This window comes from Ranitomeya variabilis, chromosome 2 (assembly GCF_051348905.1).
Source record: "Ranitomeya variabilis isolate aRanVar5 chromosome 2, aRanVar5.hap1, whole genome shotgun sequence".
Lineage (NCBI taxonomy): Eukaryota > Metazoa > Chordata > Amphibia > Anura > Dendrobatidae > Ranitomeya > Ranitomeya variabilis.
Window position 1 is genome coordinate 615,756,425 of NC_135233.1, and position 23,677 is coordinate 615,780,101.

A 23,677-nucleotide genomic window follows, 5' to 3' on the forward strand; every position below is an offset into this window, starting at 1 on the left:
TGGATAAACTCTGATTAGGCATATCCTGGCACAGCATTTAGCACTTTGATTCTCCCCACATACCTCTGAGCATGAGCAGGAAACAGCTGTGGTGGACTTGGCGTGATTCTGTGGCTCCCCGCCATGGCTTGTAGTGGGACTAGAGGTAACTGCGACTGCTGGATCACTGGTGGCTGACGCTGGGTGCAAGGCTGATGGGTGTCTGTCGCTGTGACACTCTTCACACTTAATGGCAGATTTACAGTCCTTGGCCATGTGTTCTGATGAAGCGCAGCACTTGAAACATACCCCAAGTTCGCTGAGGATTTTCTTGCGCTCCTGCATGGTTTTGGACCTGAAGCCTCTACATTTGTTCAGTGAGTGTGATCTTTTGTGAATGGGACACTCACGATTAAAAGACTTATCCCTCGACGGAATAGTGTACTGCTTACCGGCAGGTACTGCAGGAGATGGCAGGTTAGTCTTTCTGACGCTTACACTGTTCCTCGAGTCCTTGCGTCTATGTGCGACGCTTTCATACATTGATGAAGGTGTTGCTGGAGCTGCAGTGTTAGACTCCAGGAAGTCGAGGCTAGGGTTGTTCCTCATTTGGGCTTGTTCGTCAATGAACTTGCAGAACTGAATGAACGGAGGAAAGGTGACCTTTTATACCTGGAGACGCATACTGCCCACTTCTCTTGCACACTATGTGGCAGCTTTGAGACTATTGGGTTCACCCCATGGGCAGTGTCCAGGTAGCACAGTCCAGACAAACGAGGGTCTATTTTAGCAAGTTCCAGCTCCATAAGCAGGTCACTTAAGTCCAGAAGCTTGTGGGCTTCCTTAAGGTTGATCCTTGGAACATTCTGCAGTCTCTTGAATAGGGACTTTTCTATGGCTTCAGCACTGCCGTAGGTTCTTTCAAGTCTCTGCCAGGCCGCAGCGAGACCTGCTTCAGCTTGCCCCACATAGACAGTCCTAAGACTCTTGATACGGTTTGTGGATTCGGGACCCAACCATTTTACCATGAGGTCGAGCTCCTGTTCCGCGGATAGGTTGAGATCAGCAATGGCGGCCTTGAAGGTTGCTTTCCAGGCTCTGTAGTTCTCTGCACGGTCGTCGAATTTTGAGAGGCTAGTGCTGATTAGCTCCCTGCTCACCATGAACCTGGCAAACTCGGACATGTCTGATCCTTCACTCCTTGTTACCGTAGTAGCTTGTGGTGCCCCTCGGGCGTATAAGCTGTGTGGCGTGGAAGGGTGAATTGTTCCCGGGTAAAATGCAGGGTTGAGCTGTGGTGTAACCTCTGGAGATCCTGATGACTGCTGCTTGAACTGTGGAGGCAAGCTGGAGTGTGCCTTGCGGTGATGACTGCTCCTGAGGGGGTGCATCACGGCGTTGGTCTTGGGTCTCTGCAGGGGCTGTGAGTGATACTGGCGCCATAGGCTGGGCTGTCTTGGATGTTTCCGCAATGTTGGGTTGAACATCGCTGGAGAAGGTGTACGCTGCAGGTATCTGTTTCTGCACGTAGTCTCTGGTACGAACAGCTGGGTCATCTTCTTCCTGTGGTGGCAGGCAAATTGGGTCGAGGTTCTGCTTCAATGCTTGCTCGAGTATTTTTACTTCAGCTAGCACGATTTCTTCCTCCATTTCTGTTTGAAGAATCTTTGCTCGAGCCTCTCTTTCTGCTTTCCTTGCTTCTGCTTTTGCCTCTGCTTCTGCCTCTGCTTTTCTGGCTTCTGCTTTTGCCTCTGCTTCAAGAATCCTTGCTCGGGCCTCTGCTTCTGCTTTCTTCTCTGTGTATGAACGTTTTAGTTTGGATCGCTCTGCGTCTAAACGGGCCTCTAGGATTCTGTCGCTGAGGGCTGAAGTTCTTGAGCAGGATGATTTATATGACCGGACAGAGTGTTTAGACGAGGCTGACCTGTGCGATCTAGTTTCTTGCAGATGGGCGATACGAAGCTCCGCTTTATCTTTGGCGTCTTGCACGGCGGCGTCCCTTTCTGTCTTTGGAGTCTGCCTTGCTTAACTCTAATAGGGCTTCATCGATTTTAGAGTCTTTTAGGAAGGCAGCATACTTTGCGGACAGTCTCTTGTATCTGCCGTGGGCCACGACTAGCTGCCTTAGTGTCCTGTAAACTCGCTACATCATCTTTGTGGCATTCGACGCTTGACATGAGGGAGGCAACTCGTTCCCATAGGTCATGCAGGTTGTCATTGAACTCATCCCTTGTGGAATGGTAATTCTCAAGGACCTTTAATGTTGGCTTGATGGAGCGTACTGGTCGTGCATCTGGGTCTGCTGCGGAAGCGGGCTCTGCTTCCCGGTTTTCATAATGGATAGTATCGGGTTGTATTTGCTGTTTCAGCATTGGGGAACTGCGTAAGATCCTTTTCGGCCATTTTTATTTAATGTGCGCTGTCCCTTTAAGAAACTGAACTTTTGAATTGGGGGCTGGAAATCGCAGTGCAGCTTTGTTGCGACCCCCTGATAAGATTCCCAAGGTGTTTTTGGAGAATTGTGGGGTTCTGCAGTCCGACAATCTGCAGCGATGTGGTATAATACACAGAGAGTCTTTATGCACGATGCAGTCTGAGGTGATGCTGCAGGAGATTTCTTAGCAGAGCAGGGCTGCAGTATGTGAGCAGGCAGAGCGTGGGCACATGGATAGGGATAGAAGGATGATTCTGGCCAGGCGTCAAGGCAGTCTTTCGACTGTTCTGTCCCCACATGAGGCGAATGGAGGTGCAGTTGACTAATAAGGGTTGTGAGAGAGAGATTTCGTACCTTCAGTATTTTCCTCGCTGTGAGGCAGACAGGACCAATGCTGCTCAGCGTCCGAAGAGACGATGCACTCCAGGGATTGTGCAATCCAGACTTGTTTATTTGGAAATCTGGACATACAGCCGATAACTGGTAATACAGTACTTTCTCCAGAAATGCAGGTGTAGACCAGGTACAGTAAGATGTAGCACCAAGTATGACTGCAAGTGTGAGCAACAAAAGAGGTCAAAAAACTGATGCCTTCCTAAGCCCGGTTCAAGAGTGTCCTCTCACAAAAACATGAAACTGAAATGGCTGCCAGAGGAAGAGAAGACTTGACCCTTGAACCGGATGTGAAAGACATGCCCACAAGAATTAATGCATAACAAGCTGCCATACAGAAAAAGACCACTGGGTGGCAGCAGAGTAAAATATAACAACATACATAGAAACTGAAGAATATATAAAAACTGAAGAGTATAATTTACACGGAACAGCACATTGGCCATATCTACAAGGAAGGGTTTCAGCTCAAGCAATCGCTCAATCATTAAATAGGTGCTGCCCCACCGAGGGGCTTGATCCACAGTTGCCCCTTTCCCAGCTCGTCTCTTCAAGATGGAATCAATTTTAGGGGTTCTGGCAACAGTAGCCGATTTCCTCACATTGCTAACCAGAGTCCCAGCATGTTCCTCTTGCAGACTATCTCTTATTGCCAGCTGCAGCGTGTGCATAACACAGCGCATGTGATGAATAGGAAAGAGGTGTGAAGCAGCTTCAACAAGATCATCTCCATCAGTCGTGTTCATGCCCGGCGGTGCAAAGAGAAACTGGTATAAATGTATGTGAGAGGGACGAAACGGGCCCCGAGAGACGACAGTCAGGTCCTCTACAGCCACACTGTGCTCCGTAAGATGGATGGCTGATAGATGATGTAGATGGGTGATGGAAGCATTATGGATGGATGGGATTGAAGCAGAGAATATATAAGAAAGCTACAGAACCTTTGATATCACAATAATTACATGACTAAATGGGAATTCCTTCCCAGTTTACCATTTTTGTCATATTTATGTCAAGCAATCCAGTCCTGCAGATGCAGATGTATGATGCCATATACAAAGCAAACAGTAGTACATAGTAGTTGTAATATATGTAATAATAAACATTATTCCAACAGGTTAGCATTGTAGGTTTCCATTGCTCGGGTTATTGCTTCACATCTAACCAAGGACAATAATTTTCCAATCACACAGTGATTGTGCAGTAGTTTCATTACCAGTTATTTGTCGCCATCTAGTGGATATTTTAGAAAACTGCAGTAACTAGGTTTCTGATACTTAGGCTATGTGCACACGCTGCGGACTGGTGTGTGGATTTTTCCGCACTGATTTTGATAAATCCGCAGGGCAAAAACACTGCGTTTTTCCTGCGGATTTATCGCAGTTTTACCGCGGATTTACTGTGGTTTTTGTGCGGATTCTACTGCGGTTTTACACCTGCGTTTTTTAATATGGAGCAGGTGTAAAACCACTGCGGATTCCGCACAAAGAATTGACATGCTGTGGAAAATAAACCGCAGCATTTCAGTGCGTTTTTTTCCGCAGCATGTGCACATGTTTTTGTTTTCCATAGGTTAACATGGTACTGTACACCGCATGGAAAACTGCTGCGGATCCGCAGCGTCAAAAACGCTGCGGATCCGCAGCAAAAACCGCAACGTGTGCACATGGCCTAAGAATAGAAATGAGAACTCCTGCTCTGCAGATTTCACCAAGTTATCACACCTGGTAATGGAGAACAGAAGGTGAGGCTACAGACAAAGAGATGAACTGAGAGAACAGAAACCCTCGTGAAAGTGCAGGAAAGAGGGTACTGTGGTCCCCAATTAGGTCAATGAGAGGGATTTTATGGGGAGCACCAAAACTCGGTCACTTCATTGAGGACATAGGTCCTTTCTTAAGTTAGTTTCTGCAGGTCAGACTACCGAGTGTAAAAAAAGAGCAGACCCCAGGATGAGATACTGCCGTCTGCAGCATCTTCCTCTCGAGACCTGATCTGCAGATGGAAAAGTATGCACGCTACTAAACTTCCAGAATGCGCTGCAGAATTGTCACCATTTGGCAGCAGGCATCGGTTGCAGAGGCAGCAAGGTCTCATGTGAAAAAAAAAAGAAGTTTAATTGAAGGTTATAAAATTTGCAGGTAAAACAGAACAGACAGCCTTTCTCTAGCATAAAGGTGAAAATAAACACACACAGTCCAGGGAGCAATACGGGCTTCACTCGTCCAGGAAAAATGAACAGAAATTGTTAGAGACTTACCAGCACGCACAGGTTTTTCCACCTCTCCACACAAACACTTTATGAGACTGATCAAAACCTGGAATGGAAGTGAGGGAGCGGTCGGTCCCACCCAGCACTTCTGGCTATTCCTGAAACCTGGACCCAAAATGCCAGGCAAATTACAAATTCTCCCAGCAACTTATTGTCTCTGAGGACTTCTTTCTGGGTTTTACATCACCAAAGCAGACCTCCTTGGTAACACATATCTCCCATCCAGGACCTGACAAGCTGCATCCTCATAAGTGTGAATTGGAGCCCAGGTAACAGCATAGCAATCCCGGAAGCCTGATGACATGCTAACTCTGTGCCAGGAGGCAGGCGCAGTCTGCACAGGACGAGAGAACACTTTTCTGTTATTGCTGTCAGCCTCCTTGTGGCAGAACTCATAGTTCCTGTGAAGCAACAGGGTTCACAGCAGCACAGAGGATTGCAGGAGAGATGTGTGCGGATCTTGTGTGGGGTCACTGACTGACTCATATAGTGGCAGGATCATTAGTATCATTGAGGATTTTAGGAGAAGGGTATCTAACAGAATGGGAGGCTACATACCGGCATTGATATAGCGGAAAGAGCAGGGTCTTAAGCAGCACAGAGTATTTTAGGAAATCAGTGATCTTTTGGCTAAAACATTTTTATTATAGAAGACAGAAACCAATGTGCAAAAAAAAAATTAAGTAAAATTTGAGAAATGTAAAATGAAAAAGTGCAAAAATGCGTGGTTCTGATTCAGAGTTTACCACGCCTTGGCCTCCTCTCGTGTAGAAACTACTTTGTAAGATTTTACAGCTCAGTGCGATCGCCTCCATCCAAGGTCTTGGAGAGGATTTTCTTTGGAAGGATCTCGGTCCAGAACTTGAATTTTTCCTCCTTCAGTTTCGAAGAAGATTTCTGCTTCAAATTGATCTCCAGGTAGAGCTCATCTGCGCCGTACTCCGGCCACGTTGTCAGACCAGGACTATTGGGGTTCCTGCAGTACACAACGTGGCATTATTATTATTATTGGGCAGGATAATTAGGTGACGCCATGTGCGGTCATTCTTGTATGGAGCATGGTCTTACCCAGTGCGAGCGAAGTTTGCCCAGTATTTCATTATGGTTCTGGCCAGGTTTTTCTCTTCCTGGGTTGCAGGACCTGAGAAAGAAAACAGAATCAGCATAAGTCCATGTTCAGATTACGTTACCATCACACACTTGTGGCTCCATAAGAAGGACCAAAACATCAGAGCTGGACAGAACCATTTATTACGGAGTCGCTTCATACAGTAGACTCCATTTTTGAAGTGGCCTCTGGATAAGAAATCTGATGCGCAGCCTCTCTTTCTACCTCCATCAGGAGCTTCACCATTTTGCCAACATGACACGTCTGGCAGAAATGCGCTGAACCTCTATCCCGATACTATATCACGACTCACCAGAGTAGATGGCGCCGTCCCTCAGGAAGGGTCCTCCAGACACAAAAATGAGCTCATCGGTGTGATCGGCCTTCACAAAGTCTGGTCTCATGTGATCTAGTAAGCTTGGTGGGTGCTGGTACTCATAGAAATACACAGGGACTCCCATATCTATCGAGAAATAAAGATAATATACAGTCTGCACACTTATTATTATTATTCTGACTGTTGGCTGCAGAACGAGTTGAGCTGAGAACCTTATCGTGAGCTGGAGAGTTGGTAACTCTTACCTTTGTTCTTCTGAGCTCCTCTCAGCTCCGCTTTCATAAATCAGGGGAGAGCAGCTCACTGACCAATTCTCAGATAGACCATTCTTCAGTAATAGACACTATAGAAGGTGAAATTATTCTCTATGTACCTCGATGGGATTTTGCAGTCTTTAGAGCCGGTATAACGAACATGAGATCGCCACACAAATCCTGGAAGCGGTCACGAATCTCCTCTGGGTCCGTGGCATCACCAACATATTCGTCCACCACGTGAGGAATGGCTTCTGGCCTCTGACCCTAAACAAAAGACAGCAAGAATCATGGACCCAGAAAAGGAGTCGGATAATAGGAGCATAAGCGCTCCGCGCTCGTCGTCTCTCACCAGCAGAAGAGCGTTATGTAGTATCACCGCCACTGACTCCCGCGTCATCCCGGCTGCTACCTCCGTTATATTCAAGAACTAAACACAAAGGTAAATCGTGTTTTACAGCACAGAAACAACTTACAAAAACTTCATCTTAATCCATACTCAGGACTCCTCCTGTTTTCTGATTCCGCACAGTGTTTTTATTTATTGGAGCAGCAGTTTGTGCTTCAGAGCTGTTTTTCCTCTTGTAACTTAAAGGGGTATTCCCATCTCCAAGATCCTATCCCGATATGTAGTAGCTGTAATAATACTCGATGGAGACATATAGTGGGCAGGATTGTGGCATATGGGGACAGGATAGAGACACATAGGGGAGCAGGATGGAGATATATAGGGGAGCAGGATGGAGACATATGGGGGGGCAGGATGGAGATATATGGGGGAGCAGGATGGAGACACATGGGGGAGTAGGATGGAGACATATGGGGGAGTAGGATGGAGACATATGGGGGAGCAGGATAGAGACATATGAGGGGGCAGGATGGAGATATATGGGGGAGCAGGATGGAGACATATGGGGGAGCAGGATGGAGACAAATAGGGGAGCAGGATGGAGATATATGGGGGAGCAGGATGGAGGCATATGGGGAGCAGGATAGAGACACATAGCAGAGCAGGATAGAGGCAAATAGGGGACCAGGATGGAGACAAATAGGGGAGCAGGATGGAGACAAATAGTGGAGCAGGATGGAGACAAATGGGGGAGCAGGATGGAGACACATGGGGGAGCAGGATGGAGACACAAGGGGGAGCAGGATAGAGACAAATAGGGGAGCAGGATGGAGACAAATAGGGGAGCAGGATGGAGACAAATAGGGGAGCAGGATGGAGACAAATAGGGGAGCAGGATGGAGACACATGGGGAGCAGGATGGAGACACATGGGGGAGCAGGATGGAGACATATGGGGGAGCAGGATGGAGACAAATAGGGGAGCAGGATGGAGACAAATAGGGGAGCACGATGGAGACACATAGGGGAGCATGATGGAGACAAATAGGGGAGCAGGATGGAGACACATAGGAGAGCAGGATGGAGGCACATAGGGGAGCAGGATGGAGACAAATAGGGGAGCAGGATGGAGACACATGGGGGAGCAGGATGGAGACACATGGGGGAGCAGGATGGGGACACATAGGGGAGCAGGATGGAGACATATGGGGGAGCAGGATGGAGACAAATAGGGGAGCAGGATGGAGACAAATAGGGGAGCACGATGGAGACACATAGGGGAGCAGAATGGAGACAAATAGGGGAGCAGGATGGAGACACATAGGGGAGTAGGATGGAGGCAAATAGGGGAGCAGGATGGAGACAAATGGGGAGAAGGATGGAGACATATGGGGGGCAGGATTGTGGCAGATGGGGACACAATGGAGACACATAGGAGAACAGGATAGATACACATAGAGGAGCTTGATGGAGACACTTAGGGAAGCAGGATGGAGACACATAGGGGAGCAGGATGGAGACATATGGGGGTGCAGGATGGAGATATATGGGGAAGCAGGATGAAGACACATAGGGGAGCAGGATGGAGACACATAGGAGAACAGGATGGAGACAAATAGGGGAGCACGATGGAGACACATAGGGGAGCAGGATGGAGACAAATAGGGGAGCAGGATGGAGACACATAGGGGAGCAGGATGGAGACATATGGGGGGCAGGATTGTGGCATATGGGGACACGATGGAGACACATAGGAGAACAGGATGGAGACACATAGGGGAGCAGGATGGAGACATATGGGGGAGCAGGATGGAGACAAATAGGGGAGCAGGATGGAGACAAATAGGGGAGCACGATGGAGACACATAGGGGAGCAGGATGGAGACAAATAGGGGAGCAGGATGGAGACACATAGGGGAGCAGGATGGAGACAAATAGGGGATCAGGATGGAGACACATGGGGAGCAGGATGGAGACACATGGGGGAGCAGGATGGAGACATATGGGGGAGCAGGATGGAGACAAATAGGGGAGCAGGATGGAGACAAATAGGGGAGCATGATGGAGACACATAGGGGAGCATGATGGAGACAAATAGGGGAGCACGATGGAGACACATAGGGGAGCAGGATGGAGGCACATAGGGGAGCAGGATGGAGACAAATAGGGGAGCAGGATGGAGACACATGGGGGAGCAGGATGGAGACACATAGGGGAGCAGGATGGAGACATATGGGGGAGCAGGATGGAGACAAATAGGGGAGCAGGATGGAGACAAATAGGGGAGCATGATGGAGACACATAGGGGAGCAGGATGGAGACAAATAGGGGAGCAGGATGGAGACACATAGGGGAGTAGGATGGAGACAAATAGGGGAGCAGGATGGAGACAAATAGGGGAGAAGGATGGAGACATATGGGGGGCAGGATTGTGGCAGATGGGGACACAATGGAGACACATAGGAGAACAGGATAGATACACATAGAGGAGCTTGATGGAGACACTTAGGGAAGCAGGATGGAGACACATAGGGGAGCAGGATGGAGACATATGGGGGTGCAGGATGGAGATATATGGGGAAGCAGGATGAAGACACATAGGGGAGCACAGGATGGAGACACATAGGAGAACAGGATGGAGACAAATAGGGGAGCACGATGGAGACACATAAGGGAGCAGGATGGAGACAAATAGGGGAGCAGGATGGAGACACATGGGGGGCAGGATTGTGGCATATGGGGACACGATGGAGACACATAGGAGAACAGGATGGAGACACATAGGGGAGCAGGATGGAGACATATGGGGGAGCAGGATGGAGACAAATAGGGGAGCAGGATGGAGACAAATAGGGGAGCACGATGGAGACACATAGGGGAGCAGGATGGAGACAAATAGGGGAGCAGGATGGAGACACATAGGGGAGCAGGATGGAGACAAATAGGGGAGCAGGATGGAGACACATGGGGGGCAGGATTGTGGCATATGGGGACACGATGGAGACACATAGGAGAACAGGATGGAGACACATAGGGGAGCAGGATGGAGACATATGGGGGAGCAGGATGGAGACAAATAGGGGAGCAGGATGGAGACAAATAGGGGAGCACGATGGAGACACATAGGGGAGCAGGATGGAGACAAATAGGGGAGCAGGATGGAGACACATAGGGGAGCAGGATGGAGACAAATAGGGGAGCAGGATGGAGACAAATAGGGGAGCAGGATGGAGCCAAATAGGGGAGAAGGATGGAGACATATGGGGGGCAGGATTGTGGCAGATGGGGACACAATGGAGACACATAGGAGAACAGGATAGATACACATAGAGGAGCTTGATGGAGACACTTAGGGAAGCAGGATGGAGACACATAGGGGAGCAGGATGGAGACATATGGGGGTGCAGGATGGAGATATATGGGGAAGCAGGATGAAGACACATAGGGGAGCAGGATGGAGACACATAGGAGAACAGGATGGAGACAAATAGGGGAGCATGATGGAGACACATAGGGGAGCAGGATGGAGACATATGGGGGGCAGGATTGTGGCATATGGGGACACGATGGAGACACATAGGAGAACAGGATGGAGACACATAGGGGAGCTGGATGGAGACATATGGGGGAGCAGGATGGAGACATGGGGGAGCAGTATGGAGACAAATAGGGGAGCAGGATGGAGACAAATAGGGGAGCAAGATGGAGACACATAGGGGAGCAGGATGGAGACACAGGGGAGCAGGATGGAGACATATGGGGGAGCAGGATGGAGACACATAGGGGTGCAGGATGGAGACATATGGGAAAGCATGATGGAGACACATGGGTGAGCAAGATGGAGACACATGGGGTGCAGGATGGAGACATATCTGGAAGCAGGATGGAGACACATGGGGAGCAGGATGGAGACACATGGGGTGCAGGATGGAGACATATGGGGGAGCAGGATGGAGACACATAGGGGAGCAGGATGGAGACACATAGAGGAGCAGGATGGAGACAAATAGGGGAGCAGGATGGAGACACATAGGGGAGCAGGATGGAGACAAATATGGAAGCCGGATAGAGACAAATAGGGGATAGGGGAGCAGGATGGAGACATATAGGAGAACAGGATGGAGACATATGGGGAGCAGTATGGAAACATGTGGAGGAGCAGGATGGAGACACATAGGGGAGCAGGATGGAGACACATAGGGGAGCAGGATGGAGACAAATAGGGGAGCAGGATGGAGACACATAGGGGAGCAGGATGGAGACAAATAGGGCAGCCGGATAGAGACAAATAGGGGATAGGGCAGCAGGATGGAGACATATAGGAGAACAGAATGGAGACATATGGGGAGCAGTATGGAAACATGTGGAGGAGCAGGATGGAGACACATAGGGGAGCAGGATGGAGACATCGGAGAGTAGGATGGAGACACATAGAGGAGCAGGATGGAGACATATGAGAGCAGGATGGAGACATACTATGTACAGAGCTCCTGTGCATAATGGCACTTATGGTAGTATTAGCATTGTGTTTTTTTATTATTATTAATGATCAGTATTGTAGTATTGGTGGTATTGGTGTGGTGGTAATATGTGGTCTGGTCATGATGTGGCACTATCATCTTATTGGCACGTTTCATGATCGGAGTAACAATGTACAGGATGCTTGGGAGATACTTAGGGCAGAAAAGTATTTATTACGGTATATATTTTGCCTGAGAGACCTAAGGCCCGTGCACACGCTGCGGATTCTTCTGCGGAATTTTCCGCTGCGGAATTGCAGAATCCGCAGTGCAAAACCGCTGCGGTTTTCACTGCGGATTTTCCTGCGGTTTCTTCTGCGGATTCCTCTGCGGGTTTTCAACAGCACTTTCCTGTTGGTGCATGTTGAAAACCGCTGCGGAATCCGCAGAAAGAAGTGACATGCTCCTTCTTTTTTCCCGCAGCGAATCCGCGTGGATTTCTCTGCATTTTTCCGCATCGTGGGCACAGCGGTTTTTGTTTTCCATAGGGTAACATTGTACTGTACCCCGCATGGAAAACTGCTGCGGATCCGCAGCGTCAAATCCGCTGCGGATCCGCAGCAAAAACCGCAACGTGTGCACATAGCCTAAGATCACTAAGAACCTCAGAGATCATCTCAGCCACAGACTCCACAGTTATTTTGTAGAGAAGAAAACTGGAGACATATGGCTGCTGGAAAATGTTAACAAAAACCCTTTAAATATGGGGGATGCAAGGCCTGCAACTATTTTTCTAAAATTAAGACATCCACCAGGGCTGTGACAAAAGAAGTGTTTGCCAAAGGTGAGTTTGCAAACTGCAAGACAAAGGGAGAGGTTTACATGCCTAGTGCTACATGTCAACATCCACATAACTACGTGGGCAAGACCAAAAGAGAGCTCTGAAGGCATATTCTCTACCATGTAGGATATATTAGATGAAAAGAAGAAACCACTCTATTTAGACATATGCTTGAGGCGCATCCTGAGAATCCCTTTGCCTTTTGAGGTGGTTGAGGTGGTACATGCTTCCATAACAGGTGGCAACTGGGATCAGTTGCTGCTCCAAAAGGAGTGTAGATGGATCCACAGGCTGCGGTCCTGCAGCAAATATGCCGATACATTTATCATAAACTATCACACTGAGTAACTGCAGCTCTATGTCTAACACTGCTCGCCCCTGATGATCATGGCAGTCATAAGGAATGGTGAAACGCGTAGGGATGGATTTAAAGTAGTTTGCAGCTAACAGATCTTGATCTCTCACTTAGCTGCAGTAGTTTTCAAGAATATTGGTAATAGGAGAATGAAAGCTATCCTGTTACAACTGCTACAATAGTAAATATGGTGTTTCAACACTTCATCTGATAGCTCTCATTGTCTGCCTTATTACTAGCAGTAAAGAGGGATCCAATACGATAACCTTGGCTAAATAACATCGCCAATGTGAGAAATAAAGGAGACAGATTATTATACTCGTCCACTAAATACAGTATATATGGAATAAGTGTCCTCTACCGCTACTAGAAATATCAAATAATAGTTCATACATCACTAATTGGACTGTTAGAGATACACAGCATTGATAATATCGTCTATTAGTCAGATTTGTTGTAATGTTGGTGGTAAATCAGATTTTAGCGCCACTTTTTTATATTTGTGGTGTGGCCACCGAGTTAATATTTTAAATTCACACCTATACTAGTTTTATTAATGCAAACAAATGTTACATTTTAACTATTACTCCAATTGGATTAGTCTGTGAAAATATGGCGCTATTTGCACCCTGTATGTGGTATTATTTGATCACTATGTGGTAATATGTGGTCTGGTCATGGTGTGGCGGTATTTGTCCCTTCTATGTGGTATTATTCGGTCATTATGTGGTGGTAATAACTGTTCTGGTCACCATGCAACAGTATTTGTTTGTTGTATGTTGCATTATTTGGTCACTGTGTGGTGGTAATATGTGGTCTGGTCACGGTGCAACAGTATTTGTTTCTTGTATGTTATATTATTCGGTCACTGTGCAGTGGTAATATGTGGTCTGGTCATGGTGTGATCGTATTTGTCCCTTATATGTGGTACTATTCGGTCACTATGTGGTGGTAATACGTGGTCTGGTCATGGTGTGGCGGTATTTGTTCCTTGTATGTGTTATTTGGTCACTAAGTGCTGGTAATATGTGATTTGGCCATGATGGGACGGTATTTGTCCCTTGTATGTGGTATTAATCAGTCACTATGTGGTGGTAATATGTGGTCTGGTCATGGTGTGGTGGTATTTATTCCTTATATATGGTATTATTCGGTCACTATGTGGTCTGGTCATGGTGTGGCGGTATTTGTTCCTTATATGTGGTATTACTCAATCGCTATGTGGTGGTAATATGTGGTCTTGTCATGGTGTGGCGGTATTTGTTCCTTGTATGTGGTATTATTCGGTCACTATGTGGTGGTAATATGTTATTTGGTCATGGTGTGGTGGTATTTGTTCTTTGTGCATGGTATTATTCATTCACTATGTGGTGATAATATCTATATGTGACACATTACCTTAAAGCAAGATCAATAGAAATATTCCTAAAAAGAGTATTGGATGATTTAACAAAATGCTTAATAAGTTAAAGTAAAGTAGGGCCTGGACAAAAGAGTCTACCTTGTTGTGTTGTTGGCTTAAACAATCTTTTGGCCAAAAGAAAAGCTGCTGTATATGTGATATGGTGTTTTATGGGAACTGTTAATGTGTGATTGGTGACGATAGGGTGCAGAAGTGGTGTTTTTCCAAAAGTGGGTGGTGGAACTATAGATAGTTTGAGAGGTGGAGTCTGGGCAGAGTCTCAAGGGGGTTCAAAAATTTTACCAGTATGGGTCCCTGAAATTCCTGGTGGCAGCCCTGATTATTATTATTATTACTACACATACTACGTATTGGGATAGGATGTTGGAGATGGGAGTACCCCTTTAAGTTGCAGCTATTGTCAGGCAAAATGATGGGTATAAAAAGTGGTCATCTGGTCATCCCTAAATACAAGTATGCAGGAACTCTGTCTCATACTTTACAACTCTCCAGGAAAGTCTCAAAAGTTTCCGGACAAAAAAAAAGGGAAGACTTCCCTGACTCCAGGAGGAAGCAACAAAACTCATGGGAGACAAAGGTAGCAAATCAGGAAGGTTTTAGTGCATGTGTCCAGAATGTTCAGTTATTAGGGGGAATAATGGGTGACAATCATCTGTCACCTCCTCTGTCAGATAAACGACATGGATCAGTTTTCAGGATGACCAAAACAGAATTACATCCTTATGGCCCAAATAATCCAGAAACATTAAGTAAAATTGATAAGCAGTAGCACACTGAAGAAGGCAATTCTCTATTCACAGACCCAAAAAGCCACTATCTGTGTATACGTCTCTCTATACTGGATGAAAAAAACCTTGGGGCTGCGAAACATGTTGTATTCATCAGACTGAGTAATGGATGTCCGTCTTCATTCTATTTCCTGATCATTTGCACCAATCTTGGTCAGTTCTAAAACTGATCCAAGTCATGTATCTGGTTGCTCTGACCTCAGCAATTCCTTCAGGACAACACCAAAGGTGAGCCTCCATTATCTGTCTGAACAACTGACTTCCATCCTGCTGACCCTACTGGTGCCATTTTTTTAATACTTTTTGCTACACTTTGTAAAGCTTGATACATTTGGTTTCCACTTTGCATTTTCTGCAACTCCTTTCGTTGTTCTTGATGAATACATTGTATCCGTCATAAGGTCGCCCTTATTAATGAGCTGCCACATACCGATAGGAATAGCCAGCCAAACTCGTGATTGTTCATTCCCAGGAGGAACGGGACTTTGTTACTTTCCTTGTTAGCAAACATTGTCACTACTGGTTTACGTAGAAAAACGCCGTCCACACAAGCAGGAAGAAACAGCATGCCCTGCAGAGACAAGCGACACATCAGGCAGGACACCGATCCAGTCACATCTGTGGTGGATCAGTGGGTACGAGCACACACATATAGAACACACAGACATTGTTGATGTGAAATCGCTCCATATAGGAGAATATGTTACATTACACAAGTGGGAGGTGGAGACAGCGAAGGACAGGATAATTGCTCCATTTCTAGTGGGTTTATTTCTTGCAAATAGATTTTTGATCCACAGATGCGCTGTACGCTGCCTGCCACAGATGCCCCATATGTTCCCTGCCACAGATGCCCCATACGCTGACTGCCACAAATGCCCCATACCTTGCCTGCCGAGATGCCCCATATGCTGCCTGCCACAGATGCCCCGTATGCTGCCTGCTGCAGATGCCCCATACGCTGCCTGCTGCAGATGCCCCGAACGTTGCCTGCCGCAGATGCCTTGTATGCTGCCTGCCGCAGATGCCCCGTATGCTGCCTTCCGCTGATGCCCCATACACTGCCTGTCACAGATGCCCCATAAGCTGCCTGCCGCAGATGCCCCATATGCTGCCTGCCACAGATGCCCCAGCGTAAATGTAAAAAAACCAAACAGTACATACTCACCTTCTGCTGTCTGTCACACGTCCCTCGCCGTCTCCTTCCCGCACTGACTGTGAGTGCCGGCTGTAAAGTAAAAGCAGAGCACAGCGGTGACGTCACCGCTGTGCTCTGTACTGCCGGCGCTCACAGTCAGTGCGGGAAAGAGACGGCGAGGGACGTGTGACAGACAGCAGAAGGTGAGTATGTACTGTTTGTTTTATTTACTTTTACAATGGTAACCAGGGTAAAAATCGGGTTACTAAGCGCGGCCCTGCGCTTAGTAACCCGATGTTTACCCTGGTTACCACTGTAAAACATCGCTGGCATCGTTGCTTTGGCTGTCAAACACGACGATACACGCCGATCTGACGACCAAATAAAGTTCTGAACTTTCAGCAACGACCAGCGATATCACAGCAGGATCCTGATCGCTGCTGCGTGTCAAACACAACGATATCGCTATCCAGGACGCTGCAACGTCACAGATCGCTATCGTTATCGTTGCAAAATCGGTTAGTGTGAAGGTACCTTAAGGAAGAAAAACTCCATACATTAGATGTTAGAAGATGCCTGCTAGAATATATCTCAATCACTGATGCTTGGAAGAAAGATAATGTGTTATTTTTATCCTTCCAAGGTCCTAGGAAAGGGCTTAGGGTACCGTCACACAGTGCAATTTTGATCGCTACGACGGTACGATTCGTGACGGTCTAGCGATATCGTTACGATATCGCAGTGTCTGACACGCAGCAGCGATCAGGGACCCTGCTGAGAATCGTACATCGTAGCAGATCGTTTGGAACTTTCTTTCGTCGCTTGATCACCCGCTGACATCGCTGGATCGTTGTGTGTGACAGCGATCCAGCGATTCGTTCGCTGGTAACCAGGGTAAACATCGGGTAACTAAGCGCAGGGCTGCGCTTAGTAACCCGATGTTTACCCTGGTAACCAGCGTAAGAGTAAAAAAAACCAAACCGTACATGCTCACCATCTGATGTCCGTCCGGTCCCTTGCCGTCCGCTTCCCGCTCTGACTGTCTGCCGGCCGGAAAGTGAGAGCAGATCACAGCGGTGACGTCACCACTGCACTCTGCTCTCACTGTACGGCCGGATCTGTCAGAGCAGGAAGCGGACGGCAAGGGACCGGACGGACATCAGATGGTGAGCATGTACGGTTTTTTTTTTTTTACTTTTACGCTGGTAACCACGGTAAACATAGGGTTACTAAGCGCGGCCCTGCGCTTAGTTACCCGATGTTTACCCTGGTTACCCGGGGACTTCGGCATCGCTCCAGCGCCGTGATTGCAACGTGTGACCGCAGTCTACGACGCTGGAGCGATAATCATACGATCGCTGCGACGTCACGGATCGTGCCGTCGTAGCGATCAAAATTGCACTGTGTGACGGTACCCTTAGAGTATCCAAATGCACACTAGCAAAATGGATTAGGGAGGCTATCTCTCTGGCTTATACTGTAGGTGGGGGTCTGGCTCCGCAGAATCTGAGGTCACATTCCACCCGGGCCATGGCATCATCTTGGGTGGAAAGATCTGGAGTGTCAATCGACCAAATATGTAAGGCGGCCACATGGTCATCCCCTTCCACCTTTTTTAAGCACTATCGGTTGGACTTAGGATTCTCCTCAGATCTCACCTTCGGGTTAAGGGTGCTACAGGCTATAGTCTCTCCCTGTAAATCTCTCGTGGTGCTGTCATGGGAGTCCGAATAAAGACTTAAGTTACTTATCGGTAACGGCATTTTTCGGAGGCCCATGACAGCACCCTTAGTTCCCTCCCTATTCACGTGGGGGTTGCACTCCCTAATTAAAAAAAAACTATTTTCACGTGTTGGTAACTAGGTACAGTTGAAATAAGATATTTTGTATATAACCATATATAATGTATATCTGTGTGCCATTAACCGCGGTAGTCCTCTCAGGCTCTGAAATACAACTGATACGTGGGAGAGGTGCTGCCCTTTTTATATCTGTAGGTTTCCTGTTCCTGAAGGGCAGATCCCCTCTCTCGTGGTGCTGTCATCGGCCTCCGAAAAATGCCGTTACCGGTAACCAACTTAATGCTTTCTCACCAGGAGATTATCACTGGAGGACTAGTTGCCTTGTGACATGTAGTCGTCTTTCGGAGTATCCGCGCCCCCATCACTGATTGACACCTGAACAGGCGGCCGGGGGGGGGGGGGGGGGGGGGGGGTTGGTCAGTCGGGAGGTGACCCAGGACTTGGCTTAACACAGGGGCGTGGCTTAACCCAAGGGCGCATGTCGGTTCGCTTTTCTTGCTGTCTGCGGGATCAGAGCGTCCCGTGTGGGACTACGGGGCAAAGCATCAAATCCGGGACAGTCAATGAGGGACGGTTGGGAGCTATGGGAAACCAACTGATACGTGGGAGAGGTGCCGCCCTTTTTGTATCTGTAGGTTTCCTGTTCCTGAAGGGCGGATCTCCTCTCTCGTGGTGCTGTCATGGGAGTCCGAATAAAACACTATTTATTTTTTTAAAAGTACAACAAGAAGCCCAGTAAGTGGCACACTGCTGGAATCAGGGTATCATGTTGCTCTCAGATTACATTAAATTCCCTTTACAAAGGAAGTGAATCCGGCGATGGCTCTTCGGACGCACATGGAAGAGGCATCAGAAGGGAGGCTATATTAATAACGAGGACAATTTTTTTAAAAATTGAGCAATTTACGTTTATTTTATATCTGTGTGACACGACACCTACCATTTTTTTGGAAATAGTGTAAATTTCTTCCTCTGATTTCTTCATCAGACAGTCGGCTATGGAGGCGAGATCACAGCCCGATAACTCCGATATTATCTGCAGAGGAATATGGTCTTATATTCAGATATCGCATATAGACGGTTCAGGAATGGGGTTTATTATCATTTTATTTTAACTTTTCTTTGTTCTCAGTGTTACCCCCACCTCTATTAATATGTAATTCCCGGGGGGTTATAATTACATTTCTGAAGTAGCTGACATCTTCAGACGTGCTGACCACCATGCTGGCCATGGCCGCAGTTCCGCTCTCGGAGATGGCGCGGTGGAACAGACCCTTCGATAAAGGAGACAACACCTGGAAGAGGAGACAATCCACATTACTGTGCGCTTTATCTCCAGGACTGGACACATTTCTCATCATTAATTCGTCAGTTTTTGAAACTTGAATAATTCCCTTTATAGAAATAATCGAAAGATTCTCTCCGTCAGCATCATCCTCCTACTTATAAGAATAGAGACGATCCCTTTATGAGGTCTGTTAGGAGTCGTCGGCTGGATGGTAACCCCAAGAGTCAGAGGTCAACAAGCATTACTCAGAACTTACAAGAGCAGAAACGCTGATTCCTCCAGCAGATTCACCGAATATAGTGACAGATGAGGGATCACCCCCAAAAGCTGCAATATTTTCCTGTACCCATTGGAGAGCGGCAACTTGGTCCAAAAATCCATAATTACCACATAATCGTTTGTCTCCAGAACTGAAAAAAAGAACCTAAAATGATCTCAGATCACAATTCCATAGACCACACAAAATCAAGAATAACAATTCTCTAATACATCATGTATTATACTCCACAGCTGCACTCACTATTCTGCTGGTGGAGTCACTGTGTACATACATTACTGATCCTGAGTTACATCCTGTATTATACTCCCGAGCTGCACTCACTATTCTGCTGGTGCAGTCACTGTGTACATACATTACTGATCCTATGTTACATCCTGTATTATACTCCTGAGCTGCACTCACTATTCTGCTGGTGCAGTCACTGTGTACATGCATTACATTACTGATCCTGAGTTACATCCTGTATTATACCCCAGAGCTGCACTTACTATTCTGCTGGTGCAGTCACTGTGTACATACATTACTGATCCTGAGTTACATCCTGTATTATACTCCAGAGCTGCACTCACTATTCTGCTGGTGGAGTCACTGTGTACATACATTACTGATCCTGAGTTACATCCTGTATTATACTCCAGAGCTGCACTCACTATTCTGCTGGTGGAGTCACTGTGTACATACATTACTGATCCTATGTTACATCCTGTATTATACTCCTGAGCTGCACTCACTATTCTGCTGGTGCAGTCACTGTGTACATACATTACATTACTGATCCTGAGTTACATCCTGTATTTTACCCCAGAGCTGCACTCACTATTCTGCTGGTGCAGTCACTGTGTACATACATTACATTACTGATCCTGAGTTACCTCCTGTATTCTACCCCAGAGCTGCACTCACTATTCTGCTGGTGCTGTCACTGTGTACATACATTGCATTACTGATCCTGAGTTACATCCTGTATTTTACCCCAGAGCTGCACTCACTATTCTGCTGGTGCAGTCACTGTGTACATACATTACATTACTGATCCTGAGTTACCTCCTGTATTCTACCCCAGAGCTGCACTCACTATTCTGCTGGCGCAGTCACTGTGTACATACATTACTGATCCTGAGTCACATCCTGTATTATACTCCAGAGCTGCACTCACTATTCTGCTGGTGCAGTCACTGTGTACATACATTACATTACTGATCCTGAGTTACCTCCTGTATTATACTCCAGAGCTGCACTCACTATTCTGCTGGTGCAGTCACTGTGTACATGCATTACATTACTGATCCTGAGTTACATCCTGTATTATACCCCAGAGCTGCACTCACTATTCTGCTGGTGCAGTCACTGCGTACATACATTACATTACTGATCCTGAGTTACATCCTGTATTATACCCCAGAGCTGCACTTACTATTCTGCTGGTGCAGTCACTGTGTAAATACATTACTTTACTGATCCTGAGTTACATCCTGTATTATACCCCAGAGCTGCACTCACTATTCTGCTGGTGCAGTCACTGTGTACATACATTACATTACTGATCCGGTAATGATGGTAAATGATGAATAATGGAGGATATAACTGGAAATATCTTTACCTGAAGAACCCCAGGATCCCCAGCCTGTACTGGATGCTCACCACCACTACATTCTCATAGGCACTAAGTGCAGAGCCATCAAACAAGCCGGCGAGCCCGAACAGCAGCCCTCCACCATGTATCACAACCATGACCTAGGGGAACAGAATAACATTTATGAAGAAAGTCGTCTTAGAGTGTAGCTATCTGTGATTTCAGGAGAACACGCGGCAGGATGTCTGTGTAGCCTCCAGCTTCTCCACCTCCATAGAACTTCGTAAGCACCAACTGTCATCTATGTCAAGACATAGAAAGATTGTATTCACTGGCGACAGATTTTACTAATTAATTGAGAATATGAGGAAGAGAAGTGAAACATCAGTCCTGTAGGAGAGAGAGGCAGAACTCTCTGGTAAGATTTGTTACAGAGTTCCTTATTTTCATCTTACTCTATAAGGTGCAGTTCACATTGATTCCAATTATTTAACAAAGAAAAAAAGTAGTAAACTAGGATAAATGCACTAAATTAAACACTGGGCTGTAAACTTAAAAGGAAGAAACTATGATGATTTTCTCAGTTAGTTGCAAAATATGACCCCTCAAAAAATGAGATTTACTCAACCTCCCCAGGTCCAGCAATGAGTCTTTGCCGCTGAGCCGGTCTCCTGTTTGGCTGCAGTCAATCACTGAGCTCTGTGGGTCTGCTAATGTAGATGGCAATATTTGGCTACTGCACTGTTGACATGATATCACCGCAGCAGGCAATAAACAGAAACCAAATCAGTGACAGAGACTCAGCGCTGGACCTGGGGAGTGGAAGTAATGATTTTTTTTTTTTTTTTTAAGTAAGTAAACGGGCAAAAAATTTTAGGAATGAGACAGCCACTCTAATAATGGCAATTAAAAACTTGTCAACAAGAATAAGCAGAAATTTGCAAAATACAGACACTCCCTACAGCCTTAGGCGATCGCAGGTGTAAAGACACGCTCGGGACATTAGTATGGGGGAACACGGCACATACTTACAGGTAAGTTCGATTTCTTGGCTCTGTCGGCTGGAGTAAACACATTCAGGTACAGGCAATCTTCTGAGGAACGCGGAGGCTTAAAAGAGGGTTGGTAATATTTTCCAAACGAGCTCATGGCTTCCTCTACCTGTAAACACCTGAAATGTACAGAATCAATTAGAATAAGAATATTTTGTCCCGTAAACAGATACGTCACCACAAATATGTGAGACTCACATGGGAGGAAACTCTGAGGCATCTCTTACAGATTTCCAGGGCTCCGGAGGTTCGGGGTTACCAAATCTCAGTGGTCCCACAGGAGGTTTGGCAAAAGGAATTCCGAAAAATGCATCTATGGCCCTAGATGTCTCCGTCACTGGCACCGTAATGCCCTGCAGGTCTCCATACTTGGTGGATACTAATGGTCTTCCATCTTTCAAACCTAGAATGAAAGATATTATTGGGGACAATTAACTATACTATTAATGTTTTAATATTCTCCAGCCAAAAGTGGCTCTTCCTGGTATTATATACAACTCGTACTACTGATATACAGTACAGAGCAAAAGTTTGGACACACCTTCTCATTTAAAGATTTTTCTGTATTTTCATGACTATGAAAATTGCAAATACACACTGAAGGCATCAAAACTATGAATTAACACATGTGGAATTATATACTTAACAAAAAAAGTGTGAAACAACTGAAAATATGTGTTATATTCTAGGTTCTTCAAAGTAGCAACCTTTTGCTTTGATGACTGCTTTGCACACTCTTGGCATTCTCTTGATGAGCTTCAAGAGGTAGTCACTGGGATTGGTGTTCCAACGATCTTGAAGGAGTTCCCAGAGATGCTTAGCACTTGTTGGCCCTTTTGCCTTCATTCTGCGGTCCAGCTCACCCCAAACCATCTCGATTGGGTTCAGGTCTGGTGACTGTGGAGCCCAGGTCATCTGGCGTAGCACCCCGTCACTCTCCTTCTTGGTCAAATAGCCCTAACACAGCCTGGAGGTGTGTTTGGGGTCATTGTCCTGTTGAAAAATAAATGATGGTCCAACTAAACACAAACTGGATGGAATAGCATGCTGCCGCAAGATGCTGTGGTAGCCATGCTGGTTCAGTATGCCTTCAGTTTTGAATAATTCCCCAACAGTGTCACCAGCAAAGCACCCCCACACCATCACACCTCCTCCTCCATGCTTCATGGTGGGAACCAGGCATGTAGAGTCCATCCGATCACCTTTTCTGAGTCTCACAAAGACACGGTGGTTGAAACCAAAGATTTCATCTTGGACTCATCAGACCAAAGCACAGATTTCCACTGGTCTAATGTCCATTCCTTGTGTTCTTTAGCCCAAACAAGTCTCTTCTGCTTGTTGCCTGTCCTTAGCAGTGGTTTCTCAGCAGCTATTTTACCATGAAGGCCTGCTGCACAAAGTCTCCTCTTAACAGTTGTTGTAGAGATGTGTCTGCTGCTAGAACTCTGTGTGGCATTGACCTGGTCTCTAATCTGAGCTGCTGTTAACCTGTGATTTCTGAGGCTGGTGACTCGGATAAACTTATCCTCAGAAGCAGAGGTGACTCTTGGTC

At 46.7% G+C, this 23,677-nt stretch overlaps 1 protein-coding gene across 1 annotated transcript in view; it reads right to left on the minus strand.

Annotated features, from left to right (window-relative positions):
• Positions 1–5,700: 5,700 nt before the first annotated feature.
• Positions 5,701–23,677, minus strand: part of LOC143807345 (fatty acyl-CoA hydrolase precursor, medium chain-like) — a 33,646-nt gene continuing 15,669 nt past the window's right edge. The window contains exons 2-13 of the mRNA XM_077288785.1: positions 22,324–22,528; positions 22,106–22,244; positions 21,101–21,234; positions 19,477–19,630; positions 19,114–19,227; positions 18,873–18,968; positions 15,423–15,563; positions 7,130–7,207; positions 6,897–7,044; positions 6,500–6,649; positions 6,147–6,219; positions 5,701–6,054 (exon numbers count right to left, since the gene is read on the minus strand). Coding sequence (XP_077144900.1) covers positions 5,868–6,054; positions 6,147–6,219; positions 6,500–6,649; positions 6,897–7,044; positions 7,130–7,207; positions 15,423–15,563; positions 18,873–18,968; positions 19,114–19,227; positions 19,477–19,630; positions 21,101–21,234; positions 22,106–22,244; positions 22,324–22,528 — 1,619 coding nt within the window. The 3' untranslated portion in view covers positions 5,701–5,867. The remainder of the gene's footprint in view (positions 6,055–6,146; positions 6,220–6,499; positions 6,650–6,896; positions 7,045–7,129; positions 7,208–15,422; positions 15,564–18,872; positions 18,969–19,113; positions 19,228–19,476; positions 19,631–21,100; positions 21,235–22,105; positions 22,245–22,323; positions 22,529–23,677) is intronic.